Source organism: Botrytis sinoallii (genome assembly GCF_014898435.1).
Source record: "Botrytis sinoallii strain Bc 23 chromosome Unknown BSIN_017, whole genome shotgun sequence".
NCBI classification, from domain to species: Eukaryota; Fungi; Ascomycota; class Leotiomycetes; order Helotiales; family Sclerotiniaceae; genus Botrytis; species Botrytis sinoallii.
The window spans coordinates 1,126,335-1,153,640 of NW_024066044.1; the positions used below are offsets into that span (position 1 = coordinate 1,126,335).

The 27,306-nt window shown below is 42.6% G+C and overlaps 8 protein-coding genes across 8 annotated transcripts; 5 read left to right on the forward strand and 3 right to left on the reverse strand.

Moving 5' to 3' along the window:
* Positions 1-4,396: 4,396 nt before the first annotated feature.
* Positions 4,397-5,353, forward strand: EAF02_008982 (uncharacterized protein; the record flags this gene model as incomplete). Its single annotated transcript, XM_038905030.1, has 4 exons — positions 4,397-4,453; positions 4,654-4,964; positions 5,075-5,151; positions 5,226-5,353. The coding sequence occupies 4 exons, from the start codon at positions 4,397-4,399 to the stop codon at positions 5,351-5,353; spliced, it is 573 nt and encodes a 190-aa protein (XP_038755440.1).
* Positions 5,354-5,432: 79 nt separating this feature from the next.
* Positions 5,433-5,906, forward strand: EAF02_008983 (uncharacterized protein; the record flags this gene model as incomplete). The annotated part of the gene is made up of 1 exon (XM_038905031.1): positions 5,433-5,906. One exon carries the CDS (start codon positions 5,433-5,435, stop codon positions 5,904-5,906), a length of 474 nt encoding a protein of 157 aa, XP_038755441.1.
* Positions 5,907-7,106: 1,200 nt separating this feature from the next.
* Positions 7,107-8,376, forward strand: EAF02_008984 (uncharacterized protein; the record flags this gene model as incomplete). Its single annotated transcript, XM_038905032.1, has 5 exons — positions 7,107-7,177; positions 7,227-7,433; positions 7,497-7,767; positions 7,837-7,850; positions 7,935-8,376. The coding sequence occupies 5 exons, from the start codon at positions 7,107-7,109 to the stop codon at positions 8,374-8,376; spliced, it is 1,005 nt and encodes a 334-aa protein (XP_038755442.1).
* Positions 8,377-8,853: 477 nt separating this feature from the next.
* Positions 8,854-10,575, reverse strand: EAF02_008985 (uncharacterized protein). Its single transcript, XM_038905033.1, has 4 exons — positions 10,386-10,575; positions 10,174-10,291; positions 9,279-10,069; positions 8,854-9,206 (listed from the first exon to the last, which is right to left on the reverse strand). The coding sequence occupies exons 1-4, from the start codon at positions 10,452-10,454 to the stop codon at positions 9,159-9,161; spliced, it is 1,026 nt and encodes a 341-aa protein (XP_038755443.1). The 5' UTR covers positions 10,455-10,575; the 3' UTR covers positions 8,854-9,158.
* A 591-nt stretch (positions 10,576-11,166) lies between these two features.
* EAF02_008986 (uncharacterized protein) lies at positions 11,167-13,250 on the forward strand. The gene is made up of 2 exons (XM_038905034.1): positions 11,167-12,117; positions 12,165-13,250. The coding sequence occupies exons 1-2, from the start codon at positions 11,755-11,757 to the stop codon at positions 13,224-13,226; spliced, it is 1,425 nt and encodes a 474-aa protein (XP_038755444.1). The 5' UTR covers positions 11,167-11,754; the 3' UTR covers positions 13,227-13,250.
* A 487-nt stretch (positions 13,251-13,737) lies between these two features.
* Positions 13,738-18,302, reverse strand: EAF02_008987 (uncharacterized protein; the record flags this gene model as incomplete). Its single annotated transcript, XM_038905035.1, has 3 exons — positions 13,738-16,694; positions 16,744-17,791; positions 17,892-18,302. 3 exons carry the CDS (start codon positions 18,300-18,302, stop codon positions 13,738-13,740), a joined length of 4,416 nt encoding a protein of 1,471 aa, XP_038755445.1.
* A 907-nt stretch (positions 18,303-19,209) lies between these two features.
* EAF02_008988 (uncharacterized protein) lies at positions 19,210-24,477 on the reverse strand (the record flags this gene model as incomplete). Its single annotated transcript, XM_038905036.1, has 15 exons — positions 19,210-19,913; positions 19,966-20,325; positions 20,377-20,415; positions 20,462-20,855; positions 20,911-21,807; positions 21,860-21,957; positions 22,012-22,100; positions 22,154-22,430; positions 22,484-22,547; positions 22,611-22,755; positions 22,805-22,928; positions 22,977-23,429; positions 23,487-23,684; positions 23,736-24,311; positions 24,378-24,477. The coding sequence occupies 15 exons, from the start codon at positions 24,475-24,477 to the stop codon at positions 19,210-19,212; spliced, it is 4,518 nt and encodes a 1,505-aa protein (XP_038755446.1).
* A 469-nt stretch (positions 24,478-24,946) lies between these two features.
* Positions 24,947-26,570, forward strand: EAF02_008989 (uncharacterized protein; the record flags this gene model as incomplete). The annotated part of the gene is made up of 5 exons (XM_038905037.1): positions 24,947-25,256; positions 25,393-25,704; positions 25,769-25,883; positions 25,932-26,401; positions 26,463-26,570. Exons 1-5 carry the CDS (start codon positions 25,128-25,130, stop codon positions 26,568-26,570), a joined length of 1,134 nt encoding a protein of 377 aa, XP_038755447.1. The 5' UTR covers positions 24,947-25,127.
* Positions 26,571-27,306: the final 736 nt, after the last annotated feature.

Sequence of the window (27,306 nt, forward strand, 5' to 3'; positions counted from 1 at the left end):
AATCACTTGTAATCTATACTCAAAATCATTAGTCGTTTTCTAGGTATCAATCGGCTGGTATTGGTTATATGCGGTATGATTTTGGGTTGTCGAGTTATTGTATAGTTGGGGTTTTTGGATATAGATGATATCCATATCAGCTTTTCTAGTAATCTGTAGGAAGGTAATATGATTGGAGTGTTTATATCTTATATTTGCTTATGTGATTGTAAGCCTCTTTCCCCCTATTGAGTTTGTATTGGTTGTGTGATTTATACAGGAGTAATGACGGTTTTGTTAATGTTTGACTTACTCTTTTTGTTTATTTCAGAATTGGAAGGTGAGAAGGCTTTTTCAGCTATAACTACTACATTATAGTTTATCTCTTTGTTAGTATAACATAGAGGGTTATGGTTTGGGGTATAAATCAGATTATTGGAGGGGCCTTTTTCTAATCGGATTTGTTTAAATAATCAATTTACTAATTGTCATTTGTTTTATAGATAATAATACAAACCCTTGATACAAGGGGTTTGGGGATAACCATTTGAGGTTGTTTGACTAGCATTAGAGTAGATACTTTTTCTTTATATATTTCCTAAGTCTTCCTTCAGTTAGTAATTCTGATTTTTCTTATTTATTGGTGAATGAGTCTGATCAGTTTTTTCATTGACTGATTATAATACTACTGAATAATTGCTATACACAGATTGGAAGGATTCTAGGCATTCTGTATATTGAGTATTGTTTTGATATTGCTTATAAATCTTTCTATCGATATATTTAGTAGTTAGTTTATTATACTAGAACACAAGCTGGGGTGATAATATAATATACAGGTTATAGTATAACTGGTACCTGTTAAAGTGCTATTGTAATTGAGGGTATTGTAATCTATTAAGGGGCTTTGAGTATTTACTGATATTAAATAACTGGAATGGTTTTATTATCTTTTTGAAACTAACCAATTCAATTAATTCTTCTATAAAAGGGTTCACTCTATACTTAGAGACTCTGTATTACATTGATTTCTTTTCTATTTATATCTTAATCTTTTTTCAGATGATTGTATCTGGGAGTGTTGTAAGTGTGCTCAGTATATTATAAAGGATCTGAGATACAATATAATTATACAGGTCCTTCGCGGTTTGAGTTATTATCCATATTAAGCACAATAATCAGCTGTATACGATTTTCATCTTATAAGAAATTCTTACATTCCTCTAGCGTTTTGTATTCTAGGGTTCCCCTATTCTATTGCAATAAAGTAAAGGGATTAATTCGAGCCTTAATTCAAGAATTAACTTCTATAATCTTTAATTACAATTCGAAAAAATTATTAATATCATTTATTACCCACTTCCCATTTTTATAAAGATTATACAACTATTTCGCTTCCGTTGTTTACACTTCTATATTGTCTTTATTATTTTGGATATACTTGTTTTGATATTCTTTGGTATCTAAAACGCCCCCTCATCTTGAGCATATCAATATAGGATTTGATAATTTTTTTTTAAGATTATTCTTGTAATTGATATAGAGATTCTTTATAAAATCCAACTGGTCTTATAATCTTAATTATATTATCGATATACACAAATCTTAATATATCGATATAGCTTAGTTCCATTTTAATTCAAGTTTTAATACATATATCGATTGTATTCGCAATCTTTAGGATTATTTATTGCTTTCTATTCTTTTTATAGAATTAATCAATTATTGCTTTATAAATAAACTATATATCATTATCTCTATTCACTTTAATTGTTGATGTGGTTATTATCGTTATTGTTAGAGTAATTGGGTTGTGACCCAATATACTCGGCGATGCGATAGGTTGCTCACGATCGCATATTGATAGTATCATAGTATTATAAGATTCCTTCAATATGATTTGTTATGATCGTTGTATTTGAGATCCTGATTTTGTATAATTAAATTGAGATAGAAATTTTTGAATGATACTATTACATATAGTGTGAGGCTTTTTCATATATTTATTTAGACGTCAAAATCGTTTATACGATAATCATTTTCTATTTTAGAGTATAAAATATAATAATATTTATAAAATCTTTTATTAATTCTTTTTTAATAATAAAGTTTTACAAATAAAGAATTGAATAAAGATACTAATATAGAAAAGTAATATGATTTGATCTTCGTGCTTTATATAGAAGCTCGGCCTAAAGAAGAGGGGATATACTATTACGAAATCAATATATAAATATCCTCTATGATGTATATAAAGAACAAATAATATTAAATATTTAACGATATACTAGTTTGTTTTGCTTATCTTCCTACACCGCATTTCCGCTAGGACATACTTGTATTTAGATTCCCAGATCCTTATAATCCTCTTGCTTCTTTACGAAAAACTTATCAAGTATAAGTTCTATTACCACAATATTATAATTCCCTAACATTAAGCCACATTATTGTATTCCCAATATCCTGATTTCAGAATTCTACTATCATCAAAGCTTTCAAGAGCTCGCTATATCATACCATATCATAGCCTTACACTTTAAAGACTTCGACCCGCCTGTCCAGATAGGTCGTTCTGAATTGGCCTTCCGCATACGTCTCCTCACTTCCTCGAAGGAAAGGGGTGAGATATCAGCGATACCGCCCAGGTTCTCGACTTCCGCACAATCAGGCATCTTGAATCTAAGCGCTTGTGACTTCCCGGTCTTTTCTGCGGCAAACTCCTTACACACCTTGGACCATTCCTCAAAACAGTGTTTTGATTGTGGAAGAGCGCCTAAAATGATCATAAACTCATGTGGCATATTCTCATATTCAATCCATTGCACAATCAACTCCGCATTGTGCTGCCTGACTAGCTACGACTCTGTTACCATCGATATCTCGCTCACGAGAACCCAGTGCAAACCACATTGGTGGAGCTCCAGTCCAGTCACGCACCGCAGCAGGACATACGAGTTCGTGATCTAGCATTGCAGCAGAGCAGTAAGATGTTCTCGTGGTGGATTTGAAGGCCAAATCTTATCGGTAGGATGACCTTGTAAAAGTGCAGGTTGCAGAATACCGAGGATATCGTCCGCGTTCGGGAGATTCTTCACAGAAGAACAAACGAATTCATGATGAAAGAGAGAGAAAGTTAAAATTATAATCACCGAACCAACATTCACCGATTTGCTCCTTGGACTTCGCCCACCAATAAGGGAGAATGTGATTCTACGGTATAGGTACCGCGTCGAGATGAGAAGGGGGATACGTGCATATCTTTCTTGAAGATGTGTTTGAGTACCCGGTCTGTGGTTGAGGAGAATCGGAATTCGAGCCATGGGAGGAGGGGGGTGGAGGAGGAATAGGATGTATGGGGAAGAAAATACATAATTCGCTCATCAAAAGTGTTATTCACCTCGGCAACCATAGCTTTCAACACCATTAACGAATCGTACAAGTACCAAAAAGAAGCCGGATTGAACATATGGCCTAGAATTCTCGGTGTGGTAACCAAATACACAAACGGATAATCGTTTGGATTTTTGCCCTATCGTTACATATACATCAGACTTCATTCGCTCTCTCTCTCTCTCTTTCAAAAGCAAGAAATGGGAGTTTAGAGAGGAAGTACCTCGGATTCCAACCATAGATCGAATTTCCTTCTGAGACCAATATCGTTGTGTCCTCGCTGTAGATGATCTCGAGATTCTACGCTCAACCATCCTCTTTTGCGAATCCCGCAAATGTCGACGGATAATATCCAATGTGGTTGGGGGTGTATATAGCATGGGTGTGGCCGAGGAGAAGAAAAACTGTAGTTGAAGGAGTGGTGGACGGGTGTAAGACGGTGTGGTATATGAGGGCGAGGAATATGAGGGGTTTTTGGTGGGGTAAATTTGGGTTTCGGGGGGATGAAATTGCGTATGCAGAAGTGGCTTTTGAAAGCTGGAGAATGAGGTAGGTGAAAATGAAGAGGAGGAAGACGAGGGAGAATAGCGTAATTGCAAAGAGGGAAATGAGTTCCATGGTAGCCGTTTCGGTATAAAGGTTTTTGGTGAAGCGGAGTGAAGTGGAGGAAAGAAGATAAAAACTATTAGTTGAGGTTCTGTGGCTTCCCAAAAAATCTCTTCTTGAGAGTAAGATTTAGATTCCAACAAAAATCTATAGAGAGCTCATGTGTATAATACTTTTTTCTTCTACAATGAATTTCTAATGCTACATCCACTTCTTAGCCTTGCTAGAGTGTATGAACATGTCCCCCCAATCCCCAAAATGTATCTATATATCCATGTACTTCTTTCATCTTTTCTTCGCAATAGACCAAAACTCTTTCTCGTCTAAATCCTATCACACGCCGAAAACATAACGTCGTAAGTCTAATACTCTATACAAAAGTTGGATATTGTAGGGTGCTAAACTTAATTGCCAAGAACAAATGGGTATGCCGAAGGCGCTGACTGCATGCATACATACATACTTGCATCAACTTCCTGTACGTCCCAAATTCCCCGCCTCTTCCTCGTAATTCTCAATTCCCCCTGCAAGAAGCCGCACCATGCATGGCACGTAGCTGTGCCGCAAGAACCAGCTTGTTTGACAGAAGAAGTACCACTACGGCGTTCTGACCTACTTGTAATTGAGTTTGCTTTCAGCTGGGCATCAACATCGAAACATAATCATTACACAATCTAGCAACGAGAAAGAAAATTGGCATCTCCAAAACTTTTCGATTCGTATCCTGCTTTCCCAATTCATGTTCCGATTGCAGACGTGGAGAAGATCTCTTTGGCCAAATTGACGGCTGGAGACCCAACGGAGGTTTCGCGTATGTTTAGCGCATGCACGGAACTTGGATTCTTATTGCTCGATTTGAAGAACGATGAGGTGGGAATGAGTTTGCAGAAAGATGTTGATGTCATGTTGGGTCTTGCGAAGGAGGGTTTTGATCTGCCTTACGAGGAGAAAACTGTGTACAATCAAGTTCCTCCTCAAAAGCTTGTTGGGTGCGTTCCTCATTTTCTCAAGCTCTTTTCTTGAAGCCTCCTAGATGAATAGATCACGAGGTGAATATGGGGTAGATTCGATGTGCATATGTGCTAAAGTGTGGAAATAGTTACAAGGCAGCAGGTGTGATGAAGACGGAAACGGGACAACCTGATCAATGCGAATTCTTGAGTATCAGTCGAGATGGTGCGTATAACTACAGTGCAAGCTTTCATACCTCGAATATAGGGTAGATGCTAACAGTGCATCTTGTAATACAGAAATGCTAGGCACCGAGCCCATGGGCGAAAACCCACGAGTCATCCACGAAAACCGCACCCACATAATCTCGTATCTCAACCACATAAACAGCATCGCACAGCTTCTACTTGCGTCTATCGACTCGTAGCTCGGTCTACCTGATGGCAAATAGTCATCCCTGCAGAAAGTCAATATGCCATCCGGTACAGTAATTCGTATGATTCGATATGCTTCACAAGATCCCTCCGCTCGTCGCACCACTCTACTTCCCCACACAGACTACGGTTCCATCACTCTACTCACCAGCATTCTGGGGGGGTCTCCAAATCCTCCCTCGCGACAGCGACGAACACGACTGGCGCTACATCAAGCCGGTACCCGGCTGTCTAATCGTAAACTTGGGCGACGCAATGGTCGAATGGACGGGCGGAGTCTTACACTCGAATCTTCATCGCGTAACGTATGCACCTGGCGCACAAGCAGAATGTACAAGACATAGTATAGCGTATTTAATTAGACCCGAACGTGATGTATCGATGAAGAGAATTGTGGGCGGAAGAATTCCTGAGGTAGGGCATGATGAAGAGGAATTGGATATTACGGCTATGGAGTGGGAAATGAAAAAGACAATGGCGTTAAAGGCTGGGGCTGATATTGCTAAGACTCGGGGCGGAAGGCCTATGAAACCTTTGTCTGTGTAATGCAAAACGGTCGCTATTTAGGCGTGTAAGACTCAAGGAAAATAATCTCTTCTTTAGTAAGTCAGCATAGTCACATGAATATATTCTCAACAACAAGTCTTTTTTCATGTGCTTGTATGTGCATCAGGCAAACAATAAAAGAAATGATAATGTAAAGAGATTTTAATTCAGATCGGCAGTTCTCGACCAAAGATGCCACTTAACCTTCTGTTGATGTTAGGTTAATCGTTGCAGCTACAATACCATGCTCCTTCGGTTGATGTAAGTCACCAGCGCATGAATGAGGCACATAATTCAGAATGATTAAATTTTGAGCTCGGAAAATGAGCTGATTCGATTATCGTTCGTTTTTGGACGATATTACCTTGGTGGAACTCAAATGGGCAATAAATGTATGATAAGGCATATAAAGATACCATGGAGGATTCAACAGGACAAGACAGTGGGACTGGAGTACAGCACCGCCGTTCATGTGTAGATACGCCTTGCCAGCTTTGGTGACGCGACGATGGTGTATGTATCCACAAGGGACGTAGTATGTGTATACATTCCATTTGCTTTCCCGTGACCAGCATACTGGCATCTTTTTGAAGTATCATACTTCGACATCTACATATCAAACGAAACTTTAAACTTCCTTGTAATGTCGCAGGGTGAGCAAATCAAAGATTAAGACCATGTCGCTGTCCCTACCAGCGACAAACAAGCCTCATCCGACGCCCAGGAATCTTCAGATGTAGAGAAGAAAGCTTCCTTCACAACTCCAGATGGCATCGTTGAAGATACGTCTTTTGTATACATGACAGGATGGAGAATCCACTTGATGCGACTATGGCAAGTCAACTTATACAATGGGAGTTTGAGAATGATGAATGCTAATGTGGGCGACCCGACTGTAGTTGTTCAATCTCCATTTTTCTCGTTAATATGGAAGTCTCCATCATTGGCACATCCCTAATATCTATCACCAATGATCTGCGAGGTTTCAGCCAAATGGGCTTGGTTGTAACGGGCTATCTTATTACCTATACGGTATTTTCATCTTCCTTCCTTTCTTTTCATGATCCCACTTGCAAATTCCTCGTTTTCAATATCGACGAGACGCAGTGATCCAAACGCAAACGTACTAACGGTGCAAACAAAAAAGGCTTACTCATAATCTGGGCCAAGATTAGCGACATCTACGGGCGCAAGCCCGCGATGATAATCTCCATGCTTATATTTACCGTCTTCTCCGGCGGATGTGGCGCTGCTCACACCATGATGCAACTGTAAGCTAGCTGCCTGCCACCTTTCCATGCCAGGTCTGACAAAGTATAGGATTGTATACCGAGTATTCCAGAGTATGGGAGCCGCGGGTATGGTATCGTTAACGCTAGTAGCCGCATATGAAATGGTTTCGAAAGATAAATATCCATTGCAAGCAGCTCTTATAGGGTCTGCAATTGCATTGGGGAGTCTAGTGGGGCCGTTGATTGGGGGAGGCGTCAGTGAACATTCGACTTGGAGATGGGTGTTTTTGATCAAGTAGGTACCTTTCTTTCCCAAATGCATCCTACAACACAGAAAATTAACTGACAAATCCATTAGTGTTCCTGTCGGTGTGGTGTGCGCGGCTCTACTTTATATCTCTGTTCCTTCCAATTTTCCCTACCATGGTCGTCCTGTCCTTCCTCATCCTATCACAAACTCTCTCTCTCGTCTCAATATTTCGGGGGCATCTCTTCTCCTGGGCGCCACCGTCTTACTCGTAACAGTCCTTCTTGAAGCCGGTATAGAATTTGCCTGGAAATCCGGTACTGCGATTGCATTAATAATCTTATCTGGAATACTATTCGTCGCATTCATGCTGAACGAGAAGGTAATGAGTAAGGAAAAAAGAACTCAGGAACCTGTATTTCCTTTCAGATTTTTATCGAATCGGCCTTAGATGGGGACCTTGCTGTACGTTATTTCCATCTCTCTACCTCACCCTTCAGTAATCCAGAAACCCAAAAGTAGAAACAAAAATGCTAACGAAAGCCACAGGATGTCATTCCTCTCCGGAGTCCCCTACAACATAATCGTAATTGACATACCCCGACGCTTCCAAGCCATCGATTCCATCTCGCCCTTCACATCCGGACTCCGACTCATCCCCTTCAATTTCTCCATCTCCCTCTCCCCCATTCTCGTCAACATCATTGCCAAACAACGTGTACCGCCTATCATCCTTCTCTTCATTGGTTCCATCATTCAACTTGTCGGCATGTCGCTCTTCTCCACCCTTCCCGAGAACGGTACGCTACCGAACACCATTTATAGGTGGGAAGTACTGACCGGTTTTGGTATGGGTTGGGTTATGGGCATCTGTTTGTTGTTGCCACCAGCGGTGGTCGAAGGTAGAGATCTGGGTACGTCATTACATCTTCCTCCCTTTCTCCCTTCATTCTTCTTCCATAACCTAATATGTGAAATTCCCAATTTCTAAATCTTATCTTAAAATCCATACCGTTCATCAGTCGCAGCCATTGTGCTTCCTTCCTTCTTCAATCTTCAATCTTCATTCGCTCCCCTCCATCCCTCCCTCCACCTCACTCACTCACTCACTCACTCACCCACCCACCCCCTCACCCCCTCACCCACTCCCAGACTCAACTCAGTAACCAACCCCACCAAAAACATCCACAATCAATTTCCCTCGCCCCCGCTTTCCCATGGTGTTTCCCCCCTTTTGACCCCACCTACCCACCCACCATGGTGCTAAAAGGTATGGTACGGATGGAGAATGGAGAATGGATGGATGGAGGGGAGGGAAGCAGTGGAAGAGAAGAAGTCGGTTAAGGCGGGATTCGGAACGGGTGGATGGACGGGATGGGATGGAATGGATCGAGATCGTAGAGAACATAATAGCATACTCTCTTTTGATCAGAAACTCACATCCAAATACAAAAACCAACAAACATATCAATAATAGAGGAGTCATTTCATTATAATTTTACATCGCTTGCATAATACATTTCCTGAAATCAAATAGCTAAAATCATGACCAAACATATCTCCATCGAATTCATCAAAAAAATTGAAATCTCATCTATATTCCTTCATTTCATCATATGTATACATACATGCGAAAAGAAAGCGCTAGTATTGCATTGGAATTGAGGATCTCAAAGATTCATTGTAAAATTTATTTCAGGAATTGAGGTTTGTTGAAAGGTGGGTATTTTCGGACTATTTGATCATAGGGATTTTGAGAGAGATTTGTTGAGTTTAGTTTCCTGGGTTCTTGGCGACAAATTCAACACCCTTTGCGATGTTCTGTGAGAAAGATGTGTTAGTATTAAATCCAAATTGAATAGAGATAAACCTCAATATCATAGGAAAACGAACCTTCTTCAAATCGGCCAAGCATGCCTCCAACAACTTCTCCTCAGCAGCATCAACCTTTCCGACTTCCAAGATCTTTTGAACACCATCTGGTCCTAACTCAACCTTGCTGGCGAAGAAATCAACACCTTGATCCTTGTACAATGGGCTGTCAACGAAAGTTGGCTCAACAACACCAGTCTCTCCTTGGGAAGCCTTCAACAAAGATTCGGCCATACGGGCACCAGCCATAGCCATGGAGAGGGTAGCGGATCCAGCACCGTCCTTAGCTTGAACAACTTCATCACCACCGAATTGGACACGCTTGAGAAGGTTCTCGTTACCGACGAGATCTGGGTGGGAAGATTGAGAGAAAAGAGGAACAATGGTAACACCAGAGTGTCCACCAACAACAACAATGTTCTCATCGGCTGGGTCGGACTTCTTGATCTCACTAACGAATCTGCTAGCTCTAACAACATCCAAAGTGGTAACACCGAAAAGTCTCTTTGGGTTGTAAACTCCCTTGGCCTTGAAGATCTCGGCAACAATTGGAACAGTGGAGTTAACTGGGTTGGAGATAACGAGGATGTTGGCGTTTGGTGCAGACTCAGCAGCAGCCTTTGCGAGATCGCGAACAATGGATGCGTTGGTGTTGAAGAGATCATCACGAGTCATACCAGGTTTACGTGGAACACCAGCTGGGATCAAGACGATTTCGGCATCTTTGAGAGCAGAGGCGAGACCAGATGGTGTTGGCTCATATCCGGTAACCTTGGACTTGGTGTTGATGTGGGAAATATCAGCTGCGACACCTGTTTATCCAATTGAACATCCTGTTAGCGTAACCGTACATCCAAATTCCCTTCTTCTTGACTTTATCTCCTTGACAATATATATTCAAGAAATTTCGACGAACCTGGACCTCCACGGATATCGTACAAAGCCAAATCGGTAACGCGGGGGTTCAACTTGAGGAGAAGGGACAATGGTTGTCCAATTCCTCCAGCGGCACCGAGGACGGTAACCTTGGAGAGCTGTATTGTATATAAAATTAGTTGGGATTCACAAAATGACGAAGCCAAACCAATGAGTTCAATCAAAACATCAGACGAGAAAACATGATCTTACATCTCTAGCAGAAGCAGAGAAAGCTCTGGTTTGGACTGCTCCAGTCAATGCTCTTCTTGCGGCGAACATGATGTGAAATATATTATTATTTGATGAGGGGGTGGGAAAGGAGAAAGGAAGAAAGAATGTTGGTGTGGATTAAATATTTGATGAGGGACAAAAGAGACTTTCGGTGGAGAGGAATCTTTTCGTGTGCCGGTAATAGGTTATTTCATACAAGCTGTTGTTTGTGTTGACCAAGGTTTCCGGCTGGTTCCCGATCGTTGAAACTAAACCTAGATAGGAAAGGCCGCATGATTTTGATATATCACGTGTGCAAAGTGGACCGAGGTCGGCATTTGAAAGATGTTGGGTTATTTTCGGAGAATCGCAAGAGGATATGTGCAAGAAAGCAATGTCTTTGGATATACGGAGTAGAGAGCTATGAGACTTTGAGAGCTTGAGAGCTTGAGAGCTTGAGAGCTTGTCGTCATCATTAATCGATTGAGATGACGCTCCGCTGGTCCTCCGGGGGCCACTGCCGTGGAGGCAGACTATTTTCAACACGATCACATATGCGTTCTGATATCATACGCACGGGTGCGTTGTGCTAAACCTGGATTCAGAGCATAGTTCTATCTTTGTGTGCAGGTTAATGGTATTTTGCTACTCGAAAAGCATTCATTCATTGAGAGTGGCCAGGTCAAGAAGCTTAGCCTTCTAAATTACAAACTCATCACATCTTCTGTCTTCTACAGAGTCACATACTTCCCATAGTTGGGAATGAACTTACTTTCTCTAAAATCAGACCAAATCTCCAAGGTGGATGACATGGTATCATCACGGAAGTTCAGGTTTCTTCTAGATTACAATACCCAGGTGCTCAAACACAATCCAGGCGAGCCAGGGAATCTCTCGGCAAGCTTTAGATATTAATCAATTGCGTCCCGAAGTCCTTCCGAATTTCATGTATACCCGAGCCTACAACCGCTCACCCGAAACATATATCCCACCTCACCACTTGACCCAGCAACAATTCTTTATTTTGAGCAAGTACTTCAATCTCAAGATCTAGTGGTCTGATTGGCACGCTTGAAACGTTGTGTCGTTGATCCAATTCTACTCTTGGTTCGGATAAAATGGAAGAAACGTGGGGGAACACAGGTGGGGTTATACAGGAATAGCAATATCTACAACTTTGAATATCAGCCTAAATGCAAAGATCTTGTCTTCAATTACATAAAACGTATAACCATATAAATTTGAGCTTCGAGACGTGCGAACTTTCTCTTTATTCTTATGACTGAAAGTTCTTGCAGCAGGGAACTTTTTGTTGGCACTCTTATTATAGTCGTACAAGTTACCAAGCTGCTTCTCTCCCATTTACAACATGTCTAACGGCATCCTTCGCGTCAAAGGCGACCAAATCGTCGATAACTCTGGTAAATCAGTCATCCTTCGTGGGGCGGGTCTAGGAGGATGGATGAACATGGAGAACTTCATCACCGGTTTTCCAGCCCAAGAACATCAGCATCGAGCTGCCATGTTAAAAGTCCTGGGCAAGGAGAAATACGAGTTCTTCTTTGATAAATTCCTAGAGTATTTCTTCATGGAAGAAGATGCCAAATTTTTTGCTAGCCTGGGTTTGAATTGTCTACGTTTGCCATTCAATTATCGTCATTTCGAAGATGACATGAATCCTAGAGTTTTGAAAGAAAGTGGGTTCAAACATCTGGATCGTGTTGTTGATCTTGTAAGTATATCTCGAACCTCTATGTCTACATATATTAACACAAATAGTGCGCCAAACATAAAATCTACACAATCCTCGACATGCATACTGTCCCTGGCTCGCAAAACCCAGAATGGCATTCCGATAATCCATCAAACTATGCCTCTTTCTGGGACCATAAAGATCATCAAGATCGTACAATATGGTTGTGGTCGCAAATCGCCGCCCGCTACCGCGATAACCCATGGGTAGCAGGTTATAACCCCATCAACGAGCCCTGCGATCCCCAACATCATCGTCTCCCAGAACTCTACACCCGTTTTGAATCCGAAATTCGCCAAATAGACCCCAACCACATTCTCTGGCTAGACGGAAATACCTTCGCCATGGAATGGAAATACTTCACCACCATCCTTCCCAACTGCGCCTACTCACTACACGACTATTCATCCATGGGTTTCCCGACCGGCACCCCCTTCACCAATTCCCCCGCCCAAATCGAGCAACTCGAATCGAGTTTCCTACGTAAATGCAAATTCATGCATACCCATTCCGTTCCCAGCTGGAACGGCGAATTCGGTCCCGTCTACGCCGACCCATCTCTCGAGCCCAACGCTTCGGAAATAAACGCCCAGCGCTACTCTCTCCTGGGCGCCCAACTACAAATCTACGATAAATACCAAATCCCCTGGAGTATCTGGCTCTACAAAGATCTCGGACTCCAAGGCATGGTAACCACATCTCCCTCCTCCCCATACAACTCCCTCATATCCTCCTTCGTTGAAAAGAAACGTGCTCTCCAGCTCGATCTATGGGGACCCCCTGCTTCCGAATCGTTAGATAAAGCATTGGATCCGCTCGTAAAGTGGATCGAAGAAAATGCTCCAAATGCCAAAGAAGAATATCCGACAACATGGGGCATTCAAAGACAGATTTTGAGAGGAGTAGTACAAACATACGCAGTGAAAAGTTTTTCGGATGAGTTTGCGGAGCTTTTTAGAGGGCTGGATGAAAATGAATTGGATGCTTTGGCGGGAAGTTGGAAATTCGAGAACTGCATGCGCAGAGAGGGATTGAATAAGGTGTTGAGTGATTTTGCGGAAGTGAGGAGAAGAGCTGAGGGAGAGTGAAGAGGTTTTGTGATATAGTGCTGTCGGTCATAGTAGGCTGGCCCCGTATTCATTTTGACTGCTTTTCTACAGTTGTGATTTATTGTTTGTTTCGAAAGTGAAGCTCGCTTTCCTAAATCTCAAATCTACCAATCGAGGAGGAATCAAAAGCTAGCGCTTCCACCTTTATCACTACAACTCCTCCGCTTCTCCACAGTCCACTAAGGTGTAGACAGAGCTTCAAAGTTGATGTGAGGTATATGTAATAAAAGCGATGAGACTGCCTTACTACACGACCACCTGTGAACTTGGCGATCCTGCCATTCGTTACAAAATTGGAACAGAATCAATCATCTTTCATGCCCACAATCGACCGTTAAAAAACATCTAGTATACGCTTGAACTATCCCAATTATCCTCAAACCCCCGCTAGTTGTATACAATCCGCTGATCTTTTCTCAAAGAACAAGAAATAAAGACATACAGTTATTCGCCAAGCCCAGCCCAGCCTTTAGAAAAATCTGCCCAATTATCAGAGATCGTACCCCTCTGCTTTTTCTTTCCCTTTACGAGAAGTAAATACCATCTCCAGCTCAATAGTGGAAGCCTCGCCTGCCCTGTTATTATCATTGTCATCTGTGTCAGCATGACCATCATTATCCATGTTATGTTCTTCATGTACATTATCCTCATCATTGTCCTCCGTCTTGCCAATAAGGGGCTGATATTCCTCATCCGATTCAGCAGCATCAACATTCGTTCCTTCACTATTGCCCTCCCTAAACTCAACTCCCCCCTGATTATCTTCTGTCTCGCTAGCAAGAGGCTCGATTCCCTCGTTTGTTTCAGCAACTTCCAGATCCGAATCCTCACTACTACTCTTCTCACGCTCCTCTCCTTCCCCATCTTTCTTCATCTCATTACCACTCGATCCATTCCCACTATCCTCTTCGCTAATAACCTCATCAATTGGCGTCTCATCATTCATTGTCGCACCAATCGCCTCACCCGTTAAAAGATCAATCGCCCCACCAACATCACTCTCACTAACAAGCAAAGCTAAAAAGGCTCTCCGGGGCGGAACACCCGTTACCACCACAACCTGATGCAGATCATTCTCCGGATCCACAAGCATATTCCTCATATCTTCCTGTTCGAGAGGATTTTCATCTTGCAGCACTTCAGCCGCACGATCAACATTCCCAGCAGTAGCGTTGAGAAGATTAACAGCTTCAACACGCGACGCTCCCAAATCTCCAAGTCTCTGCATCAATTCTGCAGGAATGGGCTCCTGGTATACATGATCCTCGTTTTGCTCTCGACAGTTGGGCATGCCGCCTTGCGTAGCTTCGTTACCATCAGCGGCGCTGATACTGGATTCGTGTTGAGAAGCTTTGGAAGCAATGTTGTTTTTGACCCTCAATACGTCTATCTTCTCAGAGATACTACCCCCCTTTCCACCAGCGCCGCTCCTCGAAGATTCCCCACGTGTTTCACCTCGAAATGCTTGACCGGTGTCAGCCGCTGGGAACAGATCCGGAAGCGGAGCTAAGATTAGTGAAGACCGTCTACGAAATAATTGAGTATCAGAAGAATTTCTTGAGATATCTGCGCCCGTCTCGCTAGCATTTCTATCACGCCTGAAATTCTCACTTGGAGCTGCTGCAAAAGGCCAATCATCCAAGACTCCCGCACCCTTTGCCGTAACCGGACCGGCCTTGCCAGTGTCTGAAGATGCTTCGCGCGTGTTAGAGGAAGAATCATCTTGTCTCTGCTGTTGGCCTTCTCTTGCATACCAATTGTCAAAGATTTCCCGCACACGACGTGCCCTTAATAAGTGGTTGTTTGCGCGTGTAACTAAGTTGGGAAAGGTAACGGTATCCCGCGGTTCGTTGCTCAGATCTACCATTTCGCAACTGTTCTGTACATATTGGCGGATGTCATCTACCTCATCGTCGGTAAGCTGTGTTTCGAAGTTGTGCTTAGAACTTGGGGCGCCATGTATGATAGCATTGCGCTTGAACCAGATTTCCTCCTTGAGAGAAAGAAACTTCCATAAGATATCTAAAAGCTCGTTTCTAAAACGCCGCTGTGTCTCATTTTCCGTCTCATTTTCTTCTTGTTGGCTTTCGGGTCGTTGTCTTGAAGCCCGGTCAGGCTCTGAAGGCTTCGGAGACTCAGTATCTTCAACATGTTCAACCTGTGCTGCATTTTCTCTTTCCTCCGAAGTATCCGAATCAACCTCTCTAACCGTTTCAACAGTTTCAGCTCCCTGTTCTGAAAGGTTGACAACTTGTCGAGGAGTTTCATTTTCTACAGATTCATCTTTATCTCGATTTTGCCCATCCCCCATCCCTGAAACACCACTGTCATCTCGATGATGTCTTTGCAGTCCATCTTCTGTGCCAGGCATGTCATTTTCCGTCGCTGGTGGATCAGGTCCTATTATTGCCCCTTCACTTTCTGAACGGTTTCTTAACAATCGCGCAAACCTCAACCTGTTTCTTGTAAAAAATCTGGTCTCATTCTCATTCCCACTCCCTCCTCGTAGCTGAGTTTTATTCGTCAAGTACATCATTGTAGGGCCGTAGGGCGTGGGGTTAAGCGATGAATCACGAAATAACTTGCTTTGAGCAGTTCTTGCCAGATTCCTTCTCCTTTTAGTTATTCCCTTGGCAAGCTTTGTACAAGCTCCCAGAATAAAATTAGTTATCAGCCGATAGTTTTTCTTCACACCGAGTCTGTTCTCTTTCTTTTGAATTTTGTCTTTAAATCCCAACTCATGGATATCTGTCGGTTCCGGTTCTTTGACACGACTGCTGGAGTGATGCTCCGGTGAATCCGTTTCCAACCCTCTTACATTTGTCGCAAGTTCGACTTCGGTGTTGATTTCCAGCCGTGGATACCGGTATACATTGCTCAAGTGTGAACCTTCGCTCGCTCCGGCAAGTGCAGGGTACCGCTCATATTGTTCAAATTTGTCTTCCAAAGATTCCCTTTCTTCCTCGCCTTCCGTAGTTTCTAATCGCCTCTTGGATTCATCGCTAATTCTTTCGCTGCCTTCGTACTCATCACTATCTTCAATCTCTTTCTTCCGGGGTTGTTTCTTGTATCTCTCGCAAAAGAACTTGTCTTTGATAGATTTCAGAGGAATTGTAACCATAGCACGTAATTTGTCGCGTTTGTGGGTAGCCTTTGACGATTTTGATGGACTATCAATAGAAAGACTCTCAGCCGTATTGATCCCTCCCCTAAGTCGCATATCATTCACTTCAAGGCCAGTGTACGAATGTGTAGAATCACTGCTGCTGTTGAGATTCTTCGTGAAGTCGTAATGGCATTTTGATTTAGATTCAGCGCTTGAGCTATCAGGCCGATTGCCTTCAGTGAAAATTTCAGGATTGAGCTTGGCGATAGATTCAACAGAATCATTACCTCGAATGCCGCGTCTTGTATCAATCCGACAGATGCCACTCAGGTACCTCAAGTCTATTGTTGAATCATACTCAGGAAATGGTTTCCGCAGCAAAGTTAGAACCACCATAACCAAGATCTATATCATGCTGAAAGTTGTGATAGGAAATTCTCTCGGTGATCCGCTTGAAGTACTGTTTAAAGTTGTTTCTGTTTGAAGCATATCCTCCACGAAGATGAGGAAGGCATTCTAAAATAGGTGAAGTTGATTCTTTGACATCTGCTGCGAGTGGAGTATTACAAGGAGTCTCGAAACTTGTTACGCTTCCAAATCCGGTTGAAGATAATTGTTCTGGGGTTACTTGGGATGGAATGCTTTCTGAAATGAAAGAAGTTGCTTCTTCACTGTCCGGCCCAGAGTCAACTTCTAGGGTAGGGGTTTCCGCCACAGCAAGCTGTTGCAAAGCTCCATGTAGCTCGGTTTGAACCCATGGCGATTCAAGAATTGTACCAGAGTTTTCATTTTGCAAAGCGTAGAAACGCGACTTTTTCTTGGTATCTTGTCGTTCCATTTCAACTTGTTCTACCCAGTCTTTCACCACCTCAAAGCAATTCGGGGTTGTTTTTATATATATAGAAACTCCCCCTTCATCTGAATCATTAGAGGAGTTAGTGGCTTCCATAGGCTCATCTTTCATAGTGGTTGTCATGTGTGTAGGTATTTGGTAGTTGGAATGCTTAGCATTGGCCAGCATCTGCATCTTCTTCATTTGGTGATACTGCATTGTTTGAACATCAGTTGTTGGCTGTCCTTTAGTAGTAGCTCCGATGCTTTGAGGTATTAGTGGTTGCTGCATTTGTTGTTGAGATTGCTTATTGAGCTCTTCGGATAGTTCGGAGAGGGCTGTTTTCACATGAGGCTCTTTCCCAGAGCCATCCTTTGATGTCGAATCCGAACTGGATTCTTGCGCAGATGTTGAGGGTTCATGACGATCTCCACGTAGCTTAATACCACTTAGTCGAAGTCCGATTGAAGTGTATTGCGCAATTTTTGTATCAGCTTTGCTGCAGGGAGTTGGATTGGCATTTAAAGTTTCCGTACGTTGTAATTGTCGAGTTGAATATCCATTGAATATCCGAGGGCGAGGAATGTAGTGGAGTAGTTCATCGTGCTATCGATACGGTATCAGTGAGTATCCTAAGCTAAGTAATGGATCATTTCATGAAATTTGACTTCAGCTGAGACAAAATCTGGACCAAAAAAACACTTACATTCACTAATCCACGAACATAAGAGCCACTATCTGGTAGGAACCGAGACGTACCCACCGAAACAGGACAACCTTCGAAATGCCCCAAACTACAGGCAAAATCTCTCAAAATGTCCTTCAGTGTTTCGTCAATTAATGGTATATATTCTGCCCCTTCAAAATTTAGCTCAATATTGATGAATTTCCAAGGATGAAGTTTGTGTTTTCTTAGCACTATCTTAAGATTGTTGGATATAGGTTGCTGAATTTTGGCATTAGAGAGCTTGTTATGGCTTATTGTCTTCCTTAGAGCATGGATTGCTCTCGAAATGGACGAAGAGGCGAATGTAAGATGGATAATGATCTCTGATAATTTGGGTTCCGCCAATAAAGCACGAACGGTTGATAGGGCTGGGTCGGGTCGAAAAACCATATTGAATGAATATTCTAATCTTTGCTATTATGTTTTTTGATAACGACAGTGATAATAAAGTAGCTTTCTAGGTCTGCAAAGTAAACAAACGCTCATAAATATTGAACGAGCGTAATGATTATGTGAATTACATTGATAATTAACAGGTTTGTGCTTTGCAGTATTAACATGAGAAACCTACCTCTTTTTGCCGTTCGTTCTTACCCTAGTTGTCGCTCAAGTAGTGATGAAAACCTGGAAGAAATCATACCTTCGCTCCTTCGTAATCCAGAGGTCTTCTCAACAAACGATTCCTAGAATGTGATATCAGTATAAGAACATCATGAAAGATCTGTTATATGATTACAGAACTTGTACGGTTGCCATCAATCCAAATGTGCGAATGCGGAGTAATAGAGGCACCCGTACGCTCACCTTGCTGTCAAATCCCCAAGGCGACTTGAGCTCAGTGTAAGCATATACGATGGACTGTTTCTTTTTGATCTTCATAATGGATCACTGAAACACATCACAGCAATCAGAACTTGCAAATATTGATTTTTACCTCATACACTAGCTTATAACCAGCAGACATCATCATACCTAGATAATTTTAGGCAAATACACATCATAACGACCCTTTGAAGCAACAATCCCCAACATTTGTTTTTAAACCCATCTTAGTTGGGCTAAATCCCAGTCATCGCATCCTATCATTCGCCAGTTTTTTTTGCCCAGATACTCCTAAACAAAGCCATAGCAAGAAGCAAAAATCAAAGACCGTCCGCGCGTCGTGGAACACCATTATTCTGAAAATTTTGTCATATCCGTAAACGCCACCCTAGCAGAAAGAGAATGAAACGAAAATCTTACAAAAATACAATGTAAATAGTGGCTTGATGAGCAGCAAGGCTAAACATATAGGTGTCTAAGCGGAAGGAAGCACAGAAGTTTCGGTCGAAGTAGCTTCGGTAAAGACAGCTTCTGTTGGGGTAACCTCGGCAGGAGGAAGAATAGCAGAAGAAATTTCGGCAGCTGGAGCATCAACATCCATTTTAGAAGATTCCATCTCAGGAGCTTCTTGATGCGTTCCAGACTCCTCGTCATTGCTAGTCTCTGTATCCGCGGGACGCTCATTCTTGACAGCAATTTCCTCTGCAGCATCATCTCTTTCGGCACCAACGTTAAGTTCGTCATCCTGAGCTGCACTGCCTTCGGTAAGTCCATCGTCCTTTTCACCACTCAATTCTTCAGCTTTGACATCCTTCATGGCCTCATCTTCTTTCAGAGATCCAGTCTCTTCAGACTCTTCATCCTTAACGCTGTTAAGAACTTTCTCCGCTTCATCTTTTTCGTAGGTCTCCAATGCACGAGCAACTTGCAATCTCATATGACGTTCCCATTTTGGCATTACTTCACCACCAACTTGAGCACCATTGAGGACCTGCAAGTAATCTCTGCGCATAAGCAAATAAACTTCGTCGGTCTTGTTGTTCATACTCTCCTCAACTCGTCTACACATCTTATCAAGACTCCTTTTGACTTCATCACAACTTTCTTTGAACATAGAGTTGCGTTTTTGATCAATAGAAGCGCGCATATGGTCTTTCATGCGCATATACATGCCAGCTCCTTGAAATGACATTAGCACCAAAATCAATGGGAAAGCAAGATTTTAACATACCTCTTTCACTAGCACAGTATTGATAAGAAGGTGCCAAGTTCCTAGCAATTACAGGCACAAATTCTCGATTGGCATCACGTTGAAGATTGTTAATAGCTTCGACCATTTCCGTGGTTAAGATCGAGAAAGTTGCTTCGTAAGTTCGGAGTTGTTGAGACAGCATGGACAAGCCAGCAATTCCAGAACCATTTCTGCGGCTTCTACTCTCAACTGCCTGATGAAACTTCTTCAGGATCAGATTGGCGTTTGTAGTGAAACTACGCAATACAGAGGGAAGTCGACGGGAAAAATTCTTCTCCCAATGGCTTGCCAGATATTTCATGATTGGCTCTGTCAAGTCGCTATTAAAATCATATGTACCTTGGGCCGTTAGTTTTGCATTATTTTGAAAACCATAAGATAGGGTCTTACCACTCTTGTTTCCATAAACACCATCTCTTCGAGTAACAGCTAGTATCGTTAGCGTGGTAATAGTATTCGTCTGAAGAGAAATTACCCTTGTATGTCTGGAAATGCAAACCGCCAGCTGCACGATCCATTTTGTTGACAGGGGAGCCCCATTTCGCAACAATTCCAGGGGCTTGGTCCGCAGCCAAAGGTATTACTTCGCTGAACTTTTCGAAAATATTCTCGGTCAGGGCGTCTTTCATTTCCAAAATACACTTTCCCACGGCCTTATCGAGGCTTTCCTCTAACTCCTTAACGTTTTTTTGAAGCCAGCGCGCCTCGGTGGCCTTTTGCGAATCTGAGAGGTTAATATTGGTTCCATCATTGTTGGACCATAAAGACAAGGACAACACGAGCTGAAGAAGAGAATTCAGAAATCTGCGGCAAGCAGCACTTCGACCAGCTTCGGTGAGTTTCTTGCAGTGCGCTTGAAGTTGTGGGATCTAAAGAATCAATTATCAGCTGTTCATGGAATTGAGGGCTAGCAAGTCAAAATACCTCGGTTTCCTGGACATTACGAAAGCCCGGTATTCTGGCGTCCTTCTTCAATCTTCCATTCAACTGCTGATAGGCTCTGCTACTAACGCAAAATACTGGAAGACTGCGAGCCACGGCGTCATAATCTCTGATGTCCTCATCCGGGTTGAAATTTTCGGCATCTTCCTCTTCAGCATTTTCCATGTCGAGTTCCTTGATACCAGTCGCAAAGTCTTGCTGAATAGCGGTCTTTGAATAATTGTTGCGACCATCAATACAGATGGCTCTCATTCTGGTGTCAATTTCTTTTCTTTCCGCATCGAACCCCTTCGATTGATTTTTGACATCTTTGATTGCAAGTTCAATCGCAACCTTTTCTTTACGGGCTTTCTTTTTGGTGTCCTTGAGCTCGTCAATCTTTTGTTCAATATCTTCGATTGTTAAAGGTTCGCCTCTGTCGGGGTCTTCTTCCTCAACCTCGGTCTCATTATCAGAAACTTCATCTTGTACTTCCCGGTCGTCGTCCTCATCATCATCAATGAAATCATCGTCATCATCTTCGGATTCGGATTTCTTCGACTTCTTACGCGACTTCTTTGGTGAAGAAGATCGCTTTCGCTTGGGAGATTTTTCAAGCTTGGCTTTGGGAGCGTAAACGGTCTTACCCGCATCTAAATCTCGTCTCAGATCATCCCAAATATCTAAGCTCTCGTCTGCATCGTGATAGATGTCATTATACACGGCCATGCTCTCTTTTAATTCTGCAATTTTTGCGTTAAGCTTATCAACTTCCTTGTCAATTTGGTCAATCTTTGCGTAATCTTCTGTCATGACGTCTTCAAGACCCAAAGAATCTGACGCTTCAAGAACAGAGATATCATCAGTCTTGGAGCATATAAACGTAATCCTCGAGAATTGCTACTTGTTGATTAGCAACTGCGAGTCAGGCATGTCTGTCATATTCGCTTACCCCATCATACTTGAGTTGGCGTTTAAATGATTCTCCTAAGAGAGACTTCGCAGCTTTATCGTCAACTGCACGATTAATAGGCGCACAAACCCATAGACCTGTTATCTTATTAGACAATTGTTACAAAGGAAGCTAAGAAATTGTAGTAATACCGGTGCATTGTTTCATGTAGCCAGCTGCCACAGCGGCGCGAGCTGCGTTTGAGTCGTGAACACCAGGCAAGTCGACAATAACAGCTCCGCTAATAATCAATAAGCTTTTGAAAGAACGCACAATCAAGGTTCAGGTACTCACGTAGAGAGAGCATCGGCTTTTACAAAGATTCTCACAACTTTGATCAAGGGCCAAAATTCCATAGTCGTCTTCTCTTTCTTCATCTCGCTAATTTTACCTTTCTCTTTGGTAGACTTTTCTTTGCTATCAACGTAACGTTGAAGTTCCTTGTAGAAGAATTCTGGAGACGACTTCTCAATGGTCTTGGTAGTTCCGAGAACTTTGCGAACATCGAATTCGGCTAAAAGCTCTTCAACGGTGGATTTTGCTAGCATTTCATGGGTTTTGTTCGGGTAGACTAATGTACAGGTTTAGAAAGTAAATTATATAGGATGGATCATTTTTACTTACCCGCCTTGATCTTAGCATATGCAATTCCAGCTTCGGTTTCTGCATTGGAACAATCTCGTGATATCTGAGAAGAAGTTAGGGACATCATTTAGTTACATTCAATTCATTCCTTACATTGCCAGAAAACATCAATCAACTCATTCAGAGAAAGTTCAAGGTCTTTCTCCCAGTCAGATTCTTGGATGAACTCAATCTCTGCTCGATATTTTTTGTTCGGGTCATCAATAGAGTTCCATGACATTTCCGTAACAACGGCGGTACAAGCGCGCATACTAGAGATTTGTAAGCATCTCAGTTCCTCAAACGGAACAGGAAAGATACCAATTGGTAGGCACTAGGCGTTCTTCATCAAGCATAGCATTGATTATACTACTCTTGCCTGCACCCGTGTTTCCAACGACGCCGATAATTGTTGGTGTATCAACAACTTGAGCTTGTAAAGTTTCTGCGAACATGATTAGGATGGAAGAAGCTATGTACTGGCACCACTTACCGATTTGTTGCAGCCAATGGCTAGTGTCTTGGTTTCCCTGAGCTTCCGGTACTTGAAGGTGCTTCTTTAAACCATTAAGGAAATCGTTTGTTTTCTTCACCTCTTCTTCCAAAACTTCTGGTGAATTATCATCCATGAGCTTCTGAAGTCTAAGCTTTGCGAGTTCGACAGTTTGTGGTTCTGGCTCTGGGCTTCCATTTTCACCTTCGGCCGCCAAGTCATAGTCTGCGGGGTCCATCGAGGTTTGATCTTCGGTTATGGAGGCTCGAGGGCCATTGGCTGAGAGACTGGGACTTTTTGGAAGGGGTTTGGTATCAACGGCATGTTCAGGCGAGGGAGGGCCATGATTTGATATGGGAAGATTCGACTTTTGGGCATCCTTTGTTGAATAGTACTCACGGGTTTGAGTTGGCATTTTATCCCAGGTCCTGCGCAAGGAGGAGACGATTTCAGCTACTTTGTAGTTAGTATAAGCTGGTATGGGACATTTAAATTCAGAGCAGAAGTTACCAGGTGTTGCGCTTGAGCTTGTGTAGTTCCCACGATGTATTTCAGCAAAGGACTCGAAACCTAGGAGGTGATTCGACGCAGAAGAACTACCCGGTGAGGGTGTACTGCTGGCATTTTTCGGAACTTTCGATTCCCAGAATTGGCGCGACGCGGGCGGTAGAACAATCCATGACTTCTTCAGAGCAGCCTCGATTGAAGCTGTTCTCGATTAGCTTAGAAATATACAGATTTTATCAGACTATAACCTACCAGGTGTACCTTTAGATTCCCAGTAGTTTTTACGATGAGCGTCAGCGAATAATTTATAACCAGAGATAAGTTCTGGCGGAGGAATACTTAATTGAGTTGATCCTGATCCTAAAGGTCTAGGGGTTGGAAACTGTCCAACTTCAGGCATCGAGCGGGAGATGACAGGCGTGTTGAAGGCGCTTGGAGAGATACTTGAGACAACTGGTTCTGCCTTCACCGTAGCCAGCGTCGGTTCAGGGTCGGGCTTGAACTTTGTCGGTGTTTCAGATGCAGAGTGCATGCGATTTTGTGTTGCATCATCGATTGATTGTAATGGCGTTCGTCTGGTGTCAGAGACATTGTCTCCCGAGGCAGCTTTTGTACTCCAAAAAATGATAATATCATCATTAAAATGGTTGATTTGTTGCATCTGACTTGTCAACGACACCATGTGATGACCTTGATGAAGTAAAACCATAAGCCCGCATTTCTTGTGAAATGCTTTTTGGACTTTCGCAACAGTGTGTTTGCCTTTAACCTTGAACCAATGCAAATTTTCCGAATCCAAATGTGAGACATTCTTATCAGGCTCAAGTACTGAGTACAAAGGGATCAATCAGCAACTTAGACATTCAACAAACAGCGATATCAGTAGTAACATACCAGCTGCCCAAAATTCGCCCCGTTCTCTGCCAGCTTTAGGTGCCACTGCCAAAGCTTTTTCATGGAACGCGCGATGTAACGCGAGCCCATGCTCCTCCATTGTGAGAAGTTTTTGATGGCGGGGTAGTGTGGTTCAATGAACTTTTGACAATGTCTTGTCTTACGTTGCGGGGTAGCTGGGGTTAGGTCGATGAGGAGGGATCAATCGATGCGAGATTGACCTTAACCTTTCATGTCAACGTGGAAACCGATCCATAAGCAATAAAATCTAGGAGTGAGTGAAGATGAATTCAATTCTGATTTTGATGAGGAGTGTAATTTAGAAAGAATTAAATTGAGTTCCAGTCGCAATCGCAGTCCAAGTCTTGTGAGTTTGTTCTGTTGAGACTTTGTCATGATAAGGTTTACGCGACGTGACGTGAACGCGTCAGATGAGGGGCAAGCGGAAGAAATTAACAAGGATTATTGATTGCGGAATCACGTGATACGAACAAACACGACTTCATCCCTTGCGCCGCGTTTGTTCTGCAGTCCTTTACTTCCTCGGCTTCATATAATCCCGCCCTCCATCGGCTTTATCCTGCAACTAAAGAATCAGCTGAGCGCGCGATATCAAACGCGTTGATATTCGAGGTACTGTGAGAAAAGATCGTTAACAATTCTCGATCACCGAGAGACATACCTAGTCGTTTCACCTTGTTTAAGAATTCAAATCTCTCCCAGTGTCAACCATAAACTCGATCATTCAGCATGTCACCAAAGAGGAAAGCAGCTAGCAGCAACAGTTCCTCGAAGGTTGCCAAAGCAGCTGCCAACGCCACCCCTACCTCAAGTACGGATATCGCGGGTGGAGATATAAAGTTTTCGAACGCAAATACTGTGAGACTCCCTATGATTTCTTAGCAGATAATATCTTGCAACGCGGCACTAAAAACCAAGACCCTGAACCCAATCTGACATGAATTATCCTTCTAGCTGTCTAAAAAAACCCTCTTACATCGTTCTTGATTGGAAGTCCACAGATTACGACGATGAAGATGAAGACGAAGATGAAGATGAAGATGCTGCCAAGAATGATGGAAATGGCAAGAAGGATCAAAACGACAAGGGGAGGGGTAAAGACTTGGATCTCCCAAACCCAGGAGAGACGCTTGGCGAAGAATGGTGTAGTAGGGTATCTGATATGGGATTCCCGCTATCCCAAGATGGTGTAGAGCTTGCCCAGAAACTGGACAAAGAACGTGACAAGAGAAACCAAGATCATTATGATACACATATTTACAACGACTTCAATGGCTATGGATGTTCTGAGGCCGTACAAAATTTTGTGAGTCTCCGCGTTGGTGTCAAGAACTGATAGTAGCTCAACGCTGACCCCGGTGTCTATATAGCTTAAAGATTTCAATCGTGATATTTACAAGAAGACTATCAGTCCATACAAGAAATGGGCTTATATTGAAGCACTAGCAGTTTTCTTCAAAGCTGGAGACCCTGCAGAATGGTTGAGTACGCAGTATTATGTCTTCTTTATCAACAAACTGACAATATTTTTAGTGCAGGATAATCCTGATGGACTAAGAGAAGAAGTCGGTATGATCGGAATTATGGTACTCACTTCATTTGAAATGCTCTCAGAGCACAAACTTTTCAGTGCGGATTCAGAGATCAAGAACATTCCTATCATTTGCCTCATCATTCTCGAATTTCTCGATTCATATACCACGGATCTTTTCGATGGCTCAAGTTGGCAATGTGAGGTCGTTCGATTATGCGACCAAGCAGGGATAGATCTCAGCAAATCTATCAGAAAACAAGTAGATATAGATGAGGAAAAGTTAACGGCTTGGAGAGAGGAATACAAGGAAAAGAAAGAAAATTTCGAAGGGGCAGAAGATGGAGACGGGTATAAGTTTTGGGCCGAAAAGAGTGATTGGCGTTCTGAGGATGATATGAAAGAAAAAGATCCTGACTCACGATGGATTTTCCCCACGAAAAATTGGTATAGATGGGATTGGAAAACAGAGGTAATTGCAATGTTTACTCCTTCCCTTACTCGTCATCATCGATGCTGATCCAATGTTACAGTATCAATTCGCAAAAGCCAATCTCAAAGGCGGGAACAAATACGATTTGTCGAAGGTGCCCAAGTCTCAACTAACATTCCATAACCCTAAGTTTCATCCTCTTGCTTAGTATTTTACGAGTCACAAATGCGATTAGTGTATCCAAGATTTTAGACTATATTGGGCCAAAGAATTAGTCTCATGTCTTGAAGATTGAAAAGATTAAAAGAAGAGATGAAGAAGAAAAATTGAGGCGGAGATCATGGTGAGGATCTTGGTGAGGAGAAAAGAGACGGAAGGCGGCAAAGTAAAATTAGATCAGTGTCATGAGAGTTGAAGACGATGTAAGGGATGGAGAGCTATTCACAGCTCTCTGTTAGGCCCCTATCGTGAACTACCAAGAGCACACTCAAATGTTCAAATATAAGAGATAAAATGATTAACCACCGACTCGTAGTCAAAGAGAGGGTAGTTATGGACGTTTGGGCAAGTAATTTCAGGATTTTCACCATCTAAGATCGATATGGCGCCTATATTTCATACTACAAGCCAAGTTGTGGACACAGTTTCTATCTTTCCCGTGATCTCTCACATAGGTAATTGTCTACAATTGAATCCAATTCATCATGTATATCGGCATGGATTACAAATCGGTCAGAATTGGGCATTTCGCCGGCTAGTTGAAAAAGAAAACATCCATGGATGTTGAGGGGTTTCTAAGTCGAACGGATTTTCAGGAAATAACGCATCGATGAGAACCTCGTCAGGAAATAGCCTAGGCAATGCGTGATGGCCTGCATACGGCCAAAGCCGCGAGCGAATGGGGTCCTTCTTCAACTTACCTTCTTCGCAGGCAATTAGAATTC

Coding starts and splice junctions, on each gene's coding strand:
- EAF02_008985 (XM_038905033.1), bottom strand. CDS start 10,454: ATGTTCGCCGCAAGAAGAGCATTGACTGGAGCAGTCCAAACCAGAGCT. Junction 10,292..10,385: donor TCTCTGCTTCTGCTAGAGAT/GTAAGATCATGT, acceptor TATACAATACAG/CTCTCCAAGGTTACCGTCCT. Junction 10,070..10,173: donor CGATATCCGTGGAGGTCCAG/GTTCGTCGAAAT, acceptor TTGGATAAACAG/GTGTCGCAGCTGATATTTCC.
- EAF02_008986 (XM_038905034.1), top strand. CDS start 11,755: ATGTCTAACGGCATCCTTCGCGTCAAAGGCGACCAAATCGTCGATAAC. Junction 12,118..12,164: donor TGGATCGTGTTGTTGATCTT/GTAAGTATATCT, acceptor TAACACAAATAG/TGCGCCAAACATAAAATCTA.